This window comes from Odocoileus virginianus, chromosome 19 (assembly GCF_023699985.2).
Source record: "Odocoileus virginianus isolate 20LAN1187 ecotype Illinois chromosome 19, Ovbor_1.2, whole genome shotgun sequence".
NCBI classification, from domain to species: Eukaryota; Metazoa; Chordata; class Mammalia; order Artiodactyla; family Cervidae; genus Odocoileus; species Odocoileus virginianus.
Window position 1 is genome coordinate 23,096,864 of NC_069692.1, and position 17,658 is coordinate 23,114,521.

General features: G+C 42.2%; 1 protein-coding gene across 2 annotated transcripts in view; it reads right to left on the bottom strand.

Moving 5' to 3' along the window:
• The window catches only part of SLC16A10 (solute carrier family 16 member 10), a 118,399-nt gene extending 101,463 nt beyond the window's left edge, over positions 1-16,936 (bottom strand). Inside the window, exon 1 of one of the 2 annotated variants that reach the window (XM_020890380.2) lies at positions 16,403-16,934. In XM_020890380.2, coding sequence (XP_020746039.1) covers positions 16,403-16,739 — 337 coding nt within the window. In that variant the 5' untranslated portion in view covers positions 16,740-16,934. Of the gene's footprint in view, positions 1-16,402 lie in introns of both variants that reach the window. The other variant, XM_070449955.1, reaches the window with a different exon arrangement.
• Positions 16,937-17,658: the final 722 nt, after the last annotated feature.

Here is a 17,658-nt window from a genome sequence, read left to right on the forward strand (position 1 = left end):
TCCATCACTATCAATACTTTACAATTAGAATTATATAATTTAATGGAAATGATTCTAAGCTACTCTCACCACAGGCTCTTGGTCTACAACATCTGGAAAGTAAGCCTTAGAGCGCAGCTTAATTCACTGTATCATTAATGCAGAAACAGCAAACGCCAATAGTCTCAGAAGACATATAAAACAGAAGGCAAGGGAGAAACCAAGTCTTAGGACTAAGTTTTTAAAATACTTAAAACAATGATAATAAAGAATACAATCTAAACTTTCAAAAGTTCCAAGTCTTAGAGAAGTCTAAATGCTGAAAAGATTTTAAGGATGAAGTTCTGTTACTTTTAAATAAGATGATTTCAATGGAAACCAACTAAGCTACCTAGCAGCAGCCTCTGAGGCTTCTTGAGACAGAATTTCTAAGTTTCTATTATTACATCACATTCCTCTTAAAGACCAGGCCCTTTCCAAAGATCTATCTCTGGCCTCAGCTTTGCTCTGAGGCTCCAGGTTCACATTTCCAGTTACCTGCTTGACATCATCCCTGACGCCCTCTGGCATTTCACAATCATGTCTAACAACTTGAGGCAGCCTTTCCCTATCAACTCCTCCCTTGCACGCTCCTGGTCCTGTCAGTGGCACCATCCAGCACTGCCTGCACCATTTGTAGGGCCAAGTACAAAACAAAAATGTGGGGCTCCCAGCTCAAAATTCAGACCCAGTCCCCAAGCAAAGGCATCATCTCAGTTTCCATGACGCTGTCCACACCCATCACTTGCCAGACTTTCCTCGATCTGTCTTTTCAAGTGTCTCGCATCTACCCCTCCCTGTCTACTTCCATCACTGCGCTGGCTCCCAGCCAAGACCTCTGTAATTAATGTTCCTCTTTCTTTCCCTCAGAAACCCAGTCATGATTCTCAAGGCACACTTTTCAGAAATCCTTGGTATCTCCTCACTGCCTATTAAATCACATCGAAACTTCTTAACTCGGCACTCAAATCTTCCCCTCCGCATTCTTTCCAGGCCTGATCTTCTGGGGGCTTTCCTCTACAAATCCTGGGCTCCAGCCAAACCAAATTCTTTGTCATTTATTTAAAGAGCCCAGTGTGTTGCTGACTATAATGAACCTGGGTCCTGATCCCAGAGACTGAATTCAAATCCACCTTCAGTTGCCCATCTGAAACATGAGACTCATAGCACCAATTATCCCACAGGATCAATAAAGCAGTAAAAAACATACAGTAAGACATTTACTATTAGTGTGTACCCATCCCAGGCATATCTTTTCTGCTAAATATGCTGAAGAAAGTTACCAATCCTCTGAAGGTTTAACTCAAAAGCTACCTCCCAAATGCCTTCCCTGATCATCTCAGTCAGAAATCATTTTGCCTTCCCCTAAAATCCAATACCGTGTTTATGCCACATTTAACATGGGTGGCATACTCTCTCCAAGTTACTGATATACATAGCATTTTGTCTTTCCTCATAAGACATGAGTATGGAATATGCCAAGTTCCTTTCTGTTTCTTGCATGGCCCTAATACATAGTTTGTGCTCAAATGACTTCTACATCACTTTTAAAAATAAGTCATTTTAAACATACACCCAAATTAATGAATTAAAGCTAATTCCATAGAGTTGGCTGGGTCTGGAAGAGACTGGGGCCAGGCTACAGCAGACGTGGAGAATGAGACAGGGCTGCTCGTGCAGACTCGAGCCTCTCAAGGACACCATGTCACCTAAAGAAGTCACTGAGTCCTCATGGCCAAGCCTCCCAGACGGTTATTTCCATCCTCACTCCCACCCCCACAAAAGGCCTTGATCAACACCTAGGCTGGGCTCACCGCATGGAGGAAAGGGAACAAGGGCATGCCTCACCTGCCAAGGTGTGTCAGGTGAGAATCTCAGGGCCAGGATAAGCTCAGGCCTTTCTAGTGTTCCCACCTGTGGTAAGAAAGCTTCAATATTTTCACTGGTAGGTGTCCTCTTGTATTTCCAGATGCCATTTACTGCTTCTAAAGGGCTCAAAAACTGGGAAAATACACTGCCCCAAAAGCAAGGAAATATGATCAACTAATTTTTAAAAATACCATTAGCAATTATCAAAGTAGCAAATATTAATAAAAATGAAACCTAACATCGGTAGGGTTTTCAAGAAGTCAGTATACCGCTGGTGCACAGTAAATGGATTCAAGTTCTCGAAAAGAAAGTTTGACAATGGTAGGGCATGGCAACCCACTCCAGTACTCTTGCCTGGAGAATACCCATGGACAGAGTCAATGGGTTCACAAAGAGTCGGACACGACTGAACGACTAAGCAAAACAAACGTTATAAAGTTGTTCTTGCCCTTTGAACACGTAATCTCACTTTTGTACATATATGCTATGGAAGCAATTCGAAAAAGGGGGAAAGAATTTGTTCAAAGATGTATATAGATATGCTATTTCCATTGCATAACACAGTCTGCACTTCAAACACCCCGCCCTTTAGGCTCAGCTGAGTAATCTAGGGTAGATCAGTATGATAGCCGAATGTCACATTTACTGAAAATATAAAGGTTTCACTATCTGATAAAGAAAATTACACCTTAAAAGGAATGTCCGCTGAGAAACAGAAAACAAAATACTCACATATAAATCTACAAATCCTTATTTCCAATTCTGAAATTCCAAACCCAAAGTTTTTTGTAAGATAGCATCAATACTCACTTGGAAGTAAAACAGGACCTGAATTGACATGAAGCTACTATGGTCTCTATTTGTCCCAATTACTCCGAACAGTCATACATTTGCTGCAAAAACATCTAATGATTACAGGGTGCTGCCTCAGACTCCCGGAGGGGGAGAGGTGTGTTTTTCAAAAAAAAAAAAAAAAAAAAACATGTCTATGAACCTGGTTATTTTTTTAAAATCCAAAAAATTCTGACCCCAAAACACACATGGCCCCAAGAGTTCCAGATAAGGGATTGTGGCTCCGTACTAATGACATCACTTGTAAATTTAAAGAGTTCAGGTTTGGTATTCCTTGACTTTGTTGAAAAAAGTGTTTGAAAGGAGTGCATTCTCTCAGGAAGATTCCTTATAGTGCTATATCTGCAGAAGTGTATGAAAAGACAAACCATATCCCTCTCCAAATAATTACAAATTCCAACCAATCAAACTGAACTCATCATAATTTCTTTTTGCTTAGATTCAAGAAGATTTCACATTTCTGGAAAAGGGTCAGTCTTCTGTTCTACTGAGCATTCACTTACAGACACAAGTTTGTTGAAAGAAATGATAAACACATATTTTATAAAGAACACTGAGCTAAAATTGAAGTCATTTGAAAGCATTACTTTAAAGCTTTTAGTTTAAATAATCATTTAATAGGTAACCATTTTTTCCAAGGTTTTTTTTTTTTTCTGAAGGCAACACATGTGTCTTTGACTTTTTTTTCTGGTGGCTAGCAACAAAATGTGGGGAAATGCTCTATTTGCCTTTGTCCCCATATAAGCAGCCTGTGTACCAGATGTACATAAGAACCACCAAACAAGAGGATTTTAGATTAGTAATTATATAATATTCTGGATACAATTATAAATATAAACACAAACATTCATCTATTATATCTTCTGATTCTCCAAGTCCCTCTACACCCCCCCAAAAAAAGAGATACATTAATAAGAATTCCATGTCATGTCTGTGGGGGATCAGGTGTGATTAGCATTAATCACATAACCTAGCTCTTAGCAACTGTCCATCTGACATTAAATATCTCCATTTTGATCCAAAACAAAACGTGGTCAAATAATGTTGTGGTTGTTTAGTCACTCAGTCGTATCCCACTCCTTGCGACCCCATGGACTGTAGCCCGCCAGGCTCCTCTGTCCATGGGATTTTCCAGACAAGAATACTGGAATGGATTCCCATTTCCTTGATGTGATTTAAAATCAGTTCTCTGGGACTTATCTGGTGGTCCAACGGTTAAGACTCTGAGCTTCCAATGCAGGGGGCATGGGTTTGATACCTGGTCAGGGAACGAAGATACCCCAGTCTGCAGGGTGTAACCAAAAAAAAAAAACCTTTCCTCCTAATCTGTTCATATACAATTAACAAAAGATTTTCATTATAAAAATAAAGTCAGTTCCTTGGAGGAATCAACCTGCCTAACTTCAGGCTCTACTACAAAACCACAGTCATCAAGAGAGTATGGTACTGGCGCGAAGACAGAAATAGACCAACGGAACAAAACAGAAAGCCCAGAGATAAATCCATGTACCTATGGACACCTTATCTTCAACAAAGGAGGCAAGAATATACAATGGAAAAAAGACAACCTCTTTAACAAGTGGTGCTGGGAAAACTGGTCAACCACTTGTAAAAGAATGAAACTAGAACACTTTCTAACACCATACACAAAAATAAACTCAAAATGGATTAAAGATCTAAATGTAAGACCAGAAACTATAAAACTCCTAGAGGAGAACATAGGCAAAACACTCTCTGACATAAATCACAGCACCCTCCTCCCAGAATATTGGAAATAAAAGCAAAAATAAACAAATGGGACCTAATGAAACTTAAAAGCTTTTGCACAACAAAGGAAACTATAAGCAAGGTGAAAACACAGCCTTCAGAATGGGAGAAAATAATAGCAAATGAAGCAACAAAGGATTAATCTAAAAAATATACAAGCAACTCCTGAAGCTCAATTCCAGAAAAATAAATGACCCAATCAAAAAAATGGGCCAAAGAACTAAACAGACATTTCTCCAAAGAAGACATACAGATGGCTAACAAACACATGAAAAGATGCTCAACATCACTCATTATCAGAGAAATGCAAATCAAAACCACAATGAGGTACCATTACACGCCAGTCAGGATGGCTGCTATCCAAAAGTCTACAAGCAATAAATGCTGGAGAGGGTGTGGAGAAAAGGGAACCCTTTTACACCGTTGGTGGGAATGTAAACTAGAACAGTCACTATGGAGAACAGTGTGGAGATTTCTTAAAAAACTGGAAATAGAACTGCCATATGACCCAGCAATCCCACTCCTGGGCACACACACTGAGGAAACCAGAACTGAAAGAGACACGTGCACCCCAGTGTTCATCACAGCACTATGTATAATGGCCAGGACATGGAAGCAACCTAGATGCCCATCAGCAGACGAATGGATAAGGAAGCTGTGGTACATATACACCATGGAATATTACTCACCCATTAAAAATAATATATTTGAATCAGTTCTATCAGTTCTAATGAGATGGACAAAACTGGAGCCCATTATACAGAGTGAAGTAAGCCAGAAAGATAAACCAATACAGTATACTAACACATATATATGGAATTTAGGAAGATGGTAACGATAACCCTATATGCAAGACAGAAAAAGAGACACAGATGTATAGAACAGAGTTTTGGACTCTATGGGAGAAGGCGAGGGTGGGATGATCTGATAGAATAGCATCGAAACATGTATATTATCAAGTGTGAAAAAGATCGACAGTCCAGGTTGGATGCATGAGACAAGTGCTCGGGGCTGGTACACTTGGGATGACCCAGACGGATGGGATAGAGAGGGAGGTGGGAGGGGGGGTTCAGGATGGGGAACACATGTAAATCCATGGCTGATTCATGTCAATGTATGGCAAAAACCACTACAATACTGTAAAATAATTAGCCTCCAACTAATAAAAATAAACAAAAGAAAAAATCAGTTCCATTTACCAGTTCTAGACTATTTCATAATTAACATTTTTCTCTTGAGAAGAGACAAAACCTAACAATTACAATGAAAACTCCATATATCTATCATTTATTCCTATAAAACCACTTAATCTTAGGGCAAGTTTACTATTACAGTCATTAAAGTTAATATTCAAATGCTAAGTTATTTTTAATATTAATATTTTTTACTATTATAAGAGCAACACTTGTTCAACAAAGCAAAACTAAAAGCTACAGATAAAACAGAAAGAAACCTAAAAGCCTGGCAGCAGGCAATAACTTCGGAGTTGGAGAATTGCTGCCAAAATTAAAGTATTACACTACTATACAACAACGGCAACTTTCTGCCCCCATCTGCGCTAAAACATCAATTAACTTTGTGGAATGCCGTTGTTTAAACAACCATTGACAAATGTGAATCCTTTGAGATGCTGCCATTTGAAATTGGAACGTAAACTCAAAACTAATAAAAAAGGATAATTAAACAAGATGAAAAGGTTTTCAGTATTAAAACCAGCACCAGACTAACCCACTTGACTCTGGCATTAATACCTATCTACCCAGAAAAGTCAATAAATACATCTGTTTAATGAGTAGTGGTTTTCTGCTCTCATGAAATGTATTTCAGAACTGGTTTTTGGATTGAGTCTAAGTTGGTCACAAGACTAACTAAATTTTTTACTTTCTTAACACATGCTGAGCACTGTTGATGCAATTTACTCCTCAGCCAAAAAAAATGGGTAATAGCTGAACCACAGATCAATGCACCTTTCCCTGAGTTTTATACACTAATTTAACCACTGACCTTTCATTTGGATTTAACTAATGATAGAAAAGCATGCCTTGAACTCAACTCAAAACTCCAGTTACTGATTCTCAAGTTGGGAGGCTGTAGGAGCAATGCAGACTGGTTCCCCCTTACTAATAAGAGCAGATCTAAGAGGCACACTTAGTTTCAAAAAGCATATTCACTATTATAACTTTGTCTTTAAAAACAAACAAACAAAAAAGAATCCTAGGGAATTCCCTGGTAGTCCAGTGGTTAGGACTGGGCGCTTTCACAGAGCTGGCCCAGGAACTAAGATCCTGCATGCCTCGAGGTGCAACTCAAAAAAAAAAAAAAAAAGGATCCTAATTATAATAATGCCAGTAAAAGTAATGTGACAAAATCTTAGCCAGTGGAAAAACACAGAGCGTGGCTTTATCTTCTGGGTATTAGGGAATCTTAAAAGGTAAAATACCCTTGGAGTTGTGTATCAAAATTTTCAAGGGCTATGAGAAGACTTTTACATTTGGGAACAAAAGGGTTAGAAACACTGCTTTAGTCCACATACATTATTCCAAATATTTATTTCATCTGTTTCCCCATAATTAAAAATTAGTGAAATGCAATAGCCAAGAAATGGAAACAATCTATCAATAAATATCCCTGACAGATAAATGGGTAATGGAGATGTGGTACATAAACATAATGGAGTACTACTCAACCATTAAAAAGAATGAAATAATGCCGTTTGCACCAACATGGACACAACCAGAGGTTATCATACTAAGTGACATAAGTCAGAATGAGAAAGACAAATGCCATGTGACATCACTCACGTGTGGAATCTAAAATATGACACAAATGAGCCTACCTATGCTGAAGCTCCAATACTGTGGCCACCTGGTGTGAAGAGCTGACTCATTAGGAAAGACCCTGATGCTGGGAAGGACTGAAGGCAGGAGAAGGGGATGACAGAGGATGAGACGGCTGATGGCATCACCAGCTCAACGGACATGAGTGTGAGCAGGCTCCAGCAGACGGTGAAGGACAAGGAGGTCTGGCATGCAGCAGTCCCTGGGGTCCCAGAGTCGGACACGACTAAGTGACTAAACAACAACGATATGAAATAGAAACACGGACAGAAAGAATAGACTGGTGGTTGCCAAGGGGGAGTGGGCTGAAGGAGGGGTGGAGTGAAAGGCTGAGGTGAGCAGATGTAAGCTTTTATATACAGAACGAATAAACAGCAAAGTCCTATACAACACAGCAAACTATATTCAATATCCTATGAGAAACCACAATGAAAAGGAATACTTCATATAAATGTATAATGGAATCACTGGGTTATACAGCAGTAATTAACACAACATTGCAAATCAAATATACTTCAATTTTTTTTTTTAATTAGTGAAATGAAAAAAAGACTTCCAATTAGGAATAAGGCAAGCCACCTCCTCAGGTCCCTAGCTCTAGTTCTAAGGTGGGATGTAGGCATTTTGCTGTTAATGAAGATGGCTTAGCTAAGAAGGTTGCTCACACACGTGTGGTACAGAGATGACTAACAGCACTGCTGTCCTCCATTAACCCAGTCCTGGGCGGCGCTGCTGCACAGTTCCCAGGAGGGCTGGAGTTGCTCCTTCTAAAACACTGCCAATAAAAACACCCACAGTTCCTGCCTGGGTGGCAACCGGCTAGGTGGGTGCTCAGAGCTGGGGTGAGCCGATTGTTGAGCAGGGTCTGGGGTTTAGCTTGTTTTCGTTAAGGTTTATTTGTTTCACTTCCAAATGAGACCAGATCTCTAGCTGGGTTATGATAACTCTGATGGACTGGATGACTTCACAGGATTTCTGGCAGCCTGGGTAAGAAACACTACCCAGGTCCTAGAGAACATTTAGGTAAATATGCAGAAAATAGTTTCAAGGGGATAAAAGGCCAGGATTCCACATCTCAAGACAACTTTAACAGGAGGACACATTTTTGTCCAGCTAAAAAGATGCTCTTAAATTCAACTTAATGAATGTAAATACTGATATCACGTGGCCCAACCTTAAGCTGTGCAAGTTGTGACTTTATTATCTATAAATGAGGTAACAACAGACTACAAGGCTACTCTAAAAAATAAAATCAAGTAATGTATATGAAAACCCTTCCTTTATGGTAAAGGACTACACAAATTATCACTTGAACAAATATGGGTTATTTTAAACAGAACACTAGATTAGGATGGGTTGGAATTAGGTTCTCTGTCTTCCACTCTAAGCTGAATTCACCATTCACGTTAATTCATGCTACCCCCCAAAACATTCCATGTGCATCAAAAACAAAACAACAGTTGCAAAAAAGCATTTTTTATCCCACAGCTGTGATCAAAGAAATAAAACAGCCAAGCCATTTCATCAAAACCTCATAAGGACCAACAACCACACGAAAGAGAGGAAGTGGTACACACAGAGGCAAAGAAGCAAGACAGACGGGGAAAATGCAAGACCTCCTCCGTCTAGACTGGAGTATAAAACCCAAGAAGGGAGTGTCTGCCCTGGTGGTCCAGTGGTTAGGACTCAGTGCTCCCACTGCAGGGGGTCTGGAATCGACCCCTGGTCGGGGAACTAAGATCCCACATGCTATGCAAGAAGGGAGAGCAGTGAGAAGCAAGGCTACAGGGTCAGGCAAGGGCCAGTGCTCAAACGACTCTGGTTTTCCCAGGATTAATGGGTATCACTGATGGCTTTTAAACAGAAAAATGATATGGTCTAATGTTATAGAAAAATCATTCATGTGTCTAAACTGAGGAGTAGACCCGTTAATGGGTTATGACAGTAATTGAGGCCAAAAGTAATGAAGGCACAAATTAATGCACGGCACTAAAGGATAAGATGGGGATTGACTTATGAGGCATTGAGGAGGTAAACACAAAAGGACCTTGTCTGATTTCACAAAATAGGAAAGAGAAAAAATAAGAAATTAAGATGGAGTCCAGGTGTTTGACGTGAGCAACCAGAGGTGTTATACACTAAGAGAATTCAGAAGCAAGGCTACATCCACCCACAGGTGACCTGTTGTTTTTGATGGACGTGAAAACACTATATGGGGTGGCTAAAAAATGAGTTCATTTGAGTATGATATACTTGGGGCTTCCTGGTGGCTCAGCGGTAAAGAATCCACCTGCCGAGGCAAGAGACTTGGGGTTCAATCCCTGGGTCAGGAAGATCCCCTGGAGAAGGAAATGGCAGCTCACTCCCGTATTCTTGCCTGGGAAATCCCATGGACAGAGAGCCTGGCAGGCTGCAGTCCATGGGGTTGCAAAAGAGTTGGTCACAACTTAACAACTAAACAACAATATACCTGTGCATCCAAATGGAATTTTCCAGAAATAGGTAACATGGGTCTTGCACACAAAAGAAATTTGGAAATAACAACCCCAAGATAGCGGTTTGAGCCACAGGGCATACGAGACACCCAGGGAAGGCAGGGAAAGTAAAGCAGGTAGATGGCCTTGGACTAAGTCTCAAGGAACTGCAACATGGATTCAATAAGAACCATATAAAATGATATAACAAATCACATCAAGAGTACAGCATACAATTCCTTATAAAAGACACCTCAAATCTCTCCTGAAATAATCCCTACACTATTTCTAGTTGAGTTGGTTCTTTTGGCAGTTAATTCTACTGATAAAAATCCCATGATAAAACACCACAGGAATACTCATATTGTTGTACTTAAGCACGATTCACTACACACTATTTACACTTTTCATGTTTTACACTTTTATGCTAAGGGCTTTATTTTGGTGGAAAAACCTATCTGCATAACCAACCATTTCTGTGTTATAGGAAAGTTTCTAAATTCAGAAACATTCTGGAAATGGAGTATGAAATGCTCATACGATGCTCATTTCTTTCCAAAATTCTGAACTATTTTTGTGGTCTAACAACTTATTTTAACAAGCAGTTCAGATTAATTCATGGAATATAAAGTTAAATGTTTTATGATGGAAAAGAATGAAGCAAATTCAAGCCTCATAACATCTGCCATAAGAGAGTTTTCTTGGCTTTTCAACCTCTCTTTGAATGCAATTAAGAGTCAGGCCTTTTCCTTACAGTGAAAGATGTGTACAGTATGGAACCATGAATCAGATCATTTGTTCACTGTAACCATCTTAACAAAGCATCACTACTAAAAAACTTTCCTATAACACAGAAATGGTTAGTTATGCAGACAGGTTTTTCCACCAAAAACAAAAGTCCTTAGCATAAAAACCAGACATAGAAATTCAGTTCTGAACTATGGCCAAAACCTCCTGTAAGTTCAGGTATAGCACACAACTACAGTATATATTTAAATATCAGCATAATATCAGTATGTAAATGCAAAAACTTTAAAAAAAAGAAAGCTTTAGGAAAAACTGACTGACTTAAAAATTTCAGAGGTGCCAGTAAGAGTATGTTGAGGGCTTCCCTGGTGGCACAGTGGATAAAAATCTGCCTGCCAATGTGCAGGGCACACGGGTGTGATCCCTGGTCCAGGAAGATTCCACATGCTGCAACCACTGAAGCCCATGAGCCCTAGGGCCCGCGCTCTGCACCAAGACAAGCCCCACAACGAGAAGACCTCGTACCACAGCAAAGAGTAGCCCCCGCCTGCCACAACCAGAAAAAGCCCGTGCCAAAGCCACGCCAAAGCCACAGAGACCCAGGGCAGTCAAAAATAAAGAAATGAATAAAGACAAAAAAAAAAAAGACTAAGTTGAGAGGTGCTGCAAGATGCATCCGTCCCTCAATGCTACTAAAAATCCTACTTTGTGATTACGACTATCTAAAGAGCAATCTCCTTCCATACGGGGAAGGCAGAGTTGTTTTAAAGATGATAACCAAAGACCTTTTTGATAGCCCATTTTCCTTTAAAACTACTGAATTTTTTTTAATACCTTGATTTGTACTTGGCATATCCAAAAGAAGACGATAATGTGCAGCGTTTCCCAAACTTATTTAACCACAGGCTTCTAGGTTAAAGAACGGCTATTAAAGAACACATTCTCGGAATTACTGCAAATAGTAGGGGTCGTCTTGACTCAGCCTCTGGAGCAGAGTAACGTAATTTCTTCAAAAGAATATCGTTAGTGACCTTAAATACTGATTCTGAAAACATACTTGTCTTAAATAGATGTTTTTAAATATGAACATACCACTAAAGTATTTTTTCTTTTTCCAAGAAGAAAGCAGGTAAGTAAACTAGACTAATACCTTAGTAAGATCCCAGAGAGTGTCCACAGCACTAAAAGAACCCTAGAATCTTTTTCAGTTTCACAAAAAAACTAAAAATAGGTTTTCCAATAATTATAATTTCTAAATTGTAAGTTGTAATTTCTAAGGGAAAACAATGTTCCAGTTAACTGTAGTTATCTGTTTCAGTTTTCCCAAAAGTGTCTGATTCCCGCCCACCTGGGCAAGAAGCAGGCACATACGAACAGATTAAAAACTTAGTTGAAGAGAGACAACTCAAGCTCAGCTTGCTCCCTCTGATGGACCTTCCTAACACAGCAGTAAGTGCAGGGCATATCTCTGAGTGCCATGTCATCAGCAGCCAGGATAACGTCATGGGGCTGTGATGCACTCCACCCGAGTTCAGCTTTCTTCCCCTTTCCAAAGTCTTAATTTCACTGCCACAGGGAACGAGGCCATCAGATGTTTTTCCCAGCCTCCACCATTCGTGGGAATTTCCTTAGACTTTCAGCCTCTTAATCTCCCTAAGCCTGTGTCCTGGTATATTGCAAAGAGAAATACTCTATTTACTTTTGTATCCCACAGCAGATCAAAAGCTCCTTGGGGACAGTTGACCTTGTCTATCTCAATTACCTCCTTCTATGCCCAGCACACAGGGTGTCAAATACTGGGTAAACATTTGTAGAATGAATGAGGAGTAACATTAAGATGTGTAAACTCACTTATATCTTAGTATGAATGAATTTCTCCATGTCTGTTCCTGAGAAATTGTGGGAGGATCATCAGTGGCGCAGAAAGAGATAAGAGAGCCTTGAGGAGCAGAAGGAAAGCCTGAGGAAGTCTCCTCTTCACTTAACATCTGGAAATACTGTCCTGTTATGGATCAGTCTAAAGGAGTCTGGTTCTTCACAGGAAACTCCAGACTCTGGCTTGAACACTGTAACAAATTATCTTGCTTTCCCATGAATATCTCCCTATACTTCAAAAATCTTTTTTTTTTTTAAATTTTGGCCGCACCCCTCAACTTTCAGGATCTCAGTTCCCCAACCAGGGATTGAACCTGGAGCCACTGCAGTGAAAGCACTGAATCCTAATCACTAGATCACCAGGGAACCCCCCAAAATCTATTTCAATGAGACATTAACAACTGGCAATTGCTTACTGACAGCCAAGTGAGATCAAGAAACAGGGATCCTGATCTTTCAGACTTCTTTTCTAACTCCAGAATTCCTATATAGTTATCAATTTCTAAAACTTGAATTAATCAAACATAAAGAACGACGCATTACCAGAATGTTATCCAACCCATATAATATGATCAGTCATTAAAAACCTAGCTTCTGGAGTCAGATAAACCTGAGGTTGAACCCTGGGCTCCACTGCTTACTTAATCTCCATAAGCCTGAGTTTCCATATCAGAAAAGGAAGATTAAATAAAGCCTATCTCATGCAGTCACACTAAGGTTTAAAATAGGAAAGCATGGAACGTGCTTAGCACTGGGCCTGGCACATGGGAGGTTCTCAAGCAATACAAACCATTGTTTGGAAACCGAGGTTCCCATTCCACCACCACCTCCCTGGGCACCCTTGAGCTTTTAACTATGACGAAGCTAATGAGCACGTGGAGACAGAATGAACTGTCTAACACAGACCTCTAACACCAGAATTATCAATCATCAACAAGGTAATAGAAAATGGACCAAAACTTTGAAAAATTAAGTCTTAAATAATTCCAGATTATGTTTTACATTGTACCTGAAGCTAGCATACATTTGATCACAGAAGACTCAGCATTAGAATATCAAAACAAAAAACCTGAAGAGTCAAACTTCAAAGCAAGCATTCTCAAACCCTTCAGTACCTGTTGTTGATACAGACTTTACATGAAACACCTGTACGTATGTGTGTGAGCGAGAGCGCATGCGCAGAGGGAGATGCAAATGGACACGGGGAAGAAGAGGAGGGAGGAAGGAAGCAAAAGAGACACTAAATGAGGGAAGAGACAGAGAAAGGGGAGAAGCGAGGGACAGACAGAAAGTGGGGGGGAGAGAAAGAGAAAGGAGGGAGAGCTGGCAGAAGGGAGGGAAAAAAGGAGGGAGAGGCAGAAAGGTGGGGGGCGGGGGGGTAGGAATCTAAACATTCATTGGCTTAAAGGCTATCCAGTCTCCATTTTTTCACCGAAGAGGTGACCTCAGACCTTAAAGTTTATCTGCTGTACATGTTTCACGTATCAACCAAGTACAAGTACAGGCCATCTCGCTGGGGTGTTCCACGGGGCCCCCCTGCAGGAATGAGATAAAGAGCACCCAGAGCGCAGGCTGGTTCTCAGGCAGCACTGACCTTGCGCTGGGCCCCTTGGCGCAAGGCTGCAACCAACCACATGCGGCAGTCAGGCAGACAAAGTCTTCACTATTCGACGTGCACACCTGTGTACCTGTTTGTGGAGTACACACCCACACACACACGAACAAGCCTGAAAGGCTGTCAAGGCTGAGTAAATGAAGATACTCATCAAAACGGAAAATACAGAGTTTCCAAAACGTTGAAGAGAATGGGTCCCTGTGGCCTCCCTACCCCTCAGCTACCCAGAATTGGGCTATCGTTGTCACTGGGAATCTTTGGGACCAAAGAGACAGAGGCTTCGACATCACGAAACTCTGGATTGCTGATGAAGCTATGGTCTCTCCAGCAGCTGCTCGCTCACTTGCTCACCACTCGCTTGCTCTCAAAAAAAAAAAAGTTAGGAAGGAGAAAAAAATAAGACATTTCACAAACAATGGATCTACTCACCTGAGTTTGCAAAACCTGTGGTAAACAAATGAGTATTTTGTTTTGGTGTTCCGACTGCAATAAAAGTGTGATCCCAGGCAAGAATATACTAAATTCTGAAAGAACTAGTCTTAAAATGTTGACTCTGAATTCTGCCTGAGTGCACTTTTCTCTCGCAGATGCTGGCTACTCATAGAGAAAATCCAGTTATTTTTGTTTACTACTGTATATGCATATCTATCCTGCCAAGCAAGTACATGATATTATATTTTGAACACTTCTGTACCTAGCTGTGTGACCTGAAGAACACAACAGCTTCAAAGCTCTTTAAGGAACAGAAATTCCAGGTTAAATATGATACCTGATTCACATGTGCAAGGAAACAATGTACAACAATATGCATGGCAGCATTGTCTATAGTAATTTTGAAAGTAACCTAAATGTTTATTAAATAAAGAATGCATATAAAGTATAATACATTCATACAATGGAAAACTAAGCATTAAAATGTAAGGAATTTAAGTTATCAGCTCATACTGAGAAGTTATGGGGATAAACTGCAAACACAACGCAAAGTAGAAGAAAAGCTGCAGAACAGTATAATACTCTTTAATATCAGTCTTTAAAACTCCCAACATTACCTCTCCCTTAGAATTTTTCATAACAGACTAGCATATTTTTTTTGTATGCACACTAAAGAGCTAAGGAAAACACACTCTAAAAATAATTGAAAATTAAGGTTAAAAAAAAAGGACCATATGTCGCTGTTGTTTGGTCACTAAGTCATGGTCGACTCCTGTGGACTGTAGCCCACCAGGCTTCTCTCTCTGTTCATAGGATTTCCCAGGCAAGAACACTGGAGTGGGTTGCCATTTCCTTCTCCAGCGGATCTTCCCAACCCAGGGATGGAACCCAGGTCTCCTGCATTGGCATGTGGGTTCTTTACCACTGAGCCACCTGGGAAGCCCTCATTAACCACATAGAGTTGCCCAAATGGCAAGGAGGGAGCATGTTTTACTAATGAAAATCACTTGGCCCTTTAAATAAGATATGTTTCATCACCATTCTGGACTCATTAAAACACTTGATTTCAACAAGCTTCACTTTTCTCGCCTAAAAGGGGTTGATAACGCCTGCCTCGCAGGATGACATGAAATAATGCATGTAAAAGAGTTATACAGAAGGTCTTGGACTTAGTAGATCAGGTAATAATCATTTACAGGAGAAAAAAAATGTTGAGTCTGCACCTTTTTCATCTAATTGGGTATATGATTAAAAACGACAAAGAATACAACAGGAAAGGGCAACCCTTCACCTTCCTCTTCCCGGTCCCAGATCTGGCCGCCTCCTATGCTTTCTATATTTAGCAGAGTGACACCCCCCTTCCCCCACCAAAAAAAAAAAAAAAAACCCCAGCACGAAACCGTGTTTCCTTCAGGGCTCCCTTCAGAACTCCCGAGTCCCTGCAATACAGATCTTTCATCTCGCCAACTCCGCCTCCCCCCAACACACACAGTCCTCTGCAACGCCGGGGGCAGAACAAAAACCCAACCGTCACGGTCACGAAAGAGATTGTAAAAATAACGGAGCGGTGTAACTAACTGGCTCTGGAAGGGTCTGTTTGTTTTCAAAAATTAAGAGAAAGTCTACCAAAGACTCAGCCTCTATCCTGCAGAAGGGGAAGCAGGAAGATCTAGGCAAATAAGTTTTGTGACTTGTATCCAAATACAGTCCGTACATCTGGATTCTACACAAAGAGAGGCGCACGGAGGCCCCGGGAGCCTCAGGCTGCTTTTGCAATTGGACAGACCCAACCCCTCACACCCTCCACACACAGGGACCCGCAGGGGCGCACCAGGCGGCGCAGAAGCTCGCGCCACACGCGGGATGCATCCCGCGCCCATCCCCCGGGGCTGGCCGCGGCGGGCGCTGTGCCTCACCTGTCTTGAAGACCATCTTGTCATCGTCCTTGGACCCGAAGGTCTTCAGCATGGACACGAAGAGCACCCCGCAGGAGTTCTGGATGCCGAACACCGACCCGTTGCACCACATGGCTGCTAGCATCACCAACCAACCCCAGCCGCCCTCAGGGGGTTCAAGGGGCTCGGCGCCCACCGACCCACTCAGCTCTACTTCCACCTTCTCGGCCGCCGCCGCCTCCGGGCCGTCTAAGGGTCCCGCGCCGGGCAGCGGAGCGGCCCCCGGAGGCGCGGAGCCCAGCTGCTGCGCTTCGCTTGTCCCCCGCGCGGCGGCGGGCTCCTCCTGGGAGGGCACCATGGCCCGGGGCGGCCCCCTCGGGCGCCGGGGAGCGCGAGGGGCGCGAGTTCCCGGCGGGCTCGCGGAGGAGCCGCCGAGTTGGGCTGGCTGGCTAGCGAGGCCGAGGCGAAAGTGGTGGAGGCCCCCGTGGGCGGGCGGCGCCGGGTTCACACTCGAACCTCCGGGTCCACAGCCCCGCACCCGGACTCAGCAGGAGGCCAGACCGCCAGCTCTTAAAGACGCCCCCCCCCCCGCCGCCCCACCTCCTGGGGGCGTGGTCGGCGGCGGGACCTGCCCCGGAATCTCCCGGTGATTGGGCTTCGGGAGAACGCGGGGGGCCCACCCCCCTCCCGAGGCGCGCGACCCAGGTGCCTGCGGGTGGCGATGTCTGCGCGCGCGCCTGCCGCCGAGCCTCCTCCTCTCCAGCGGGGGTCACAGATGTGTAGGTCACTCCGCCAGAAAGTGTTAACGGAAGGGGCACGTCTGCTCCTAGGTGCAGGCTACACTGGGTCATCGGGACCACAGAATGGGACCTTCTTTAGCCTCAGTCCGCTGACAGCCTCACCAGCAAACATTGTCCCTTTGTTTTCTTTTTGTTGTTGTTTTCTGGCGTTCACCTCTAATTACTAATTATAATACATAAGATATGTTATGCCAACTGCTGACTTAAAAGGGGAGTCAGAAAGATCAGAGGCCCTATTTAATATCTCCTGCATTCATATGTGATTTCCTATGAATACTTGGCATATTGAACAGGCTCATTTTGGAAGACACAGACTGTTATATCAAAGTCTTCAAGTAACAAACGTTTTTGACAGAGAGCTAGAAAACGTTACTTTTAAACTACAGCACCATTGTTTGCACTTCAGACAAAAACTAGCACCTATATTCAACTTCTCTGTCTCCTTAAAGCATGGAGCAACCATGTATGTAAAAGAAA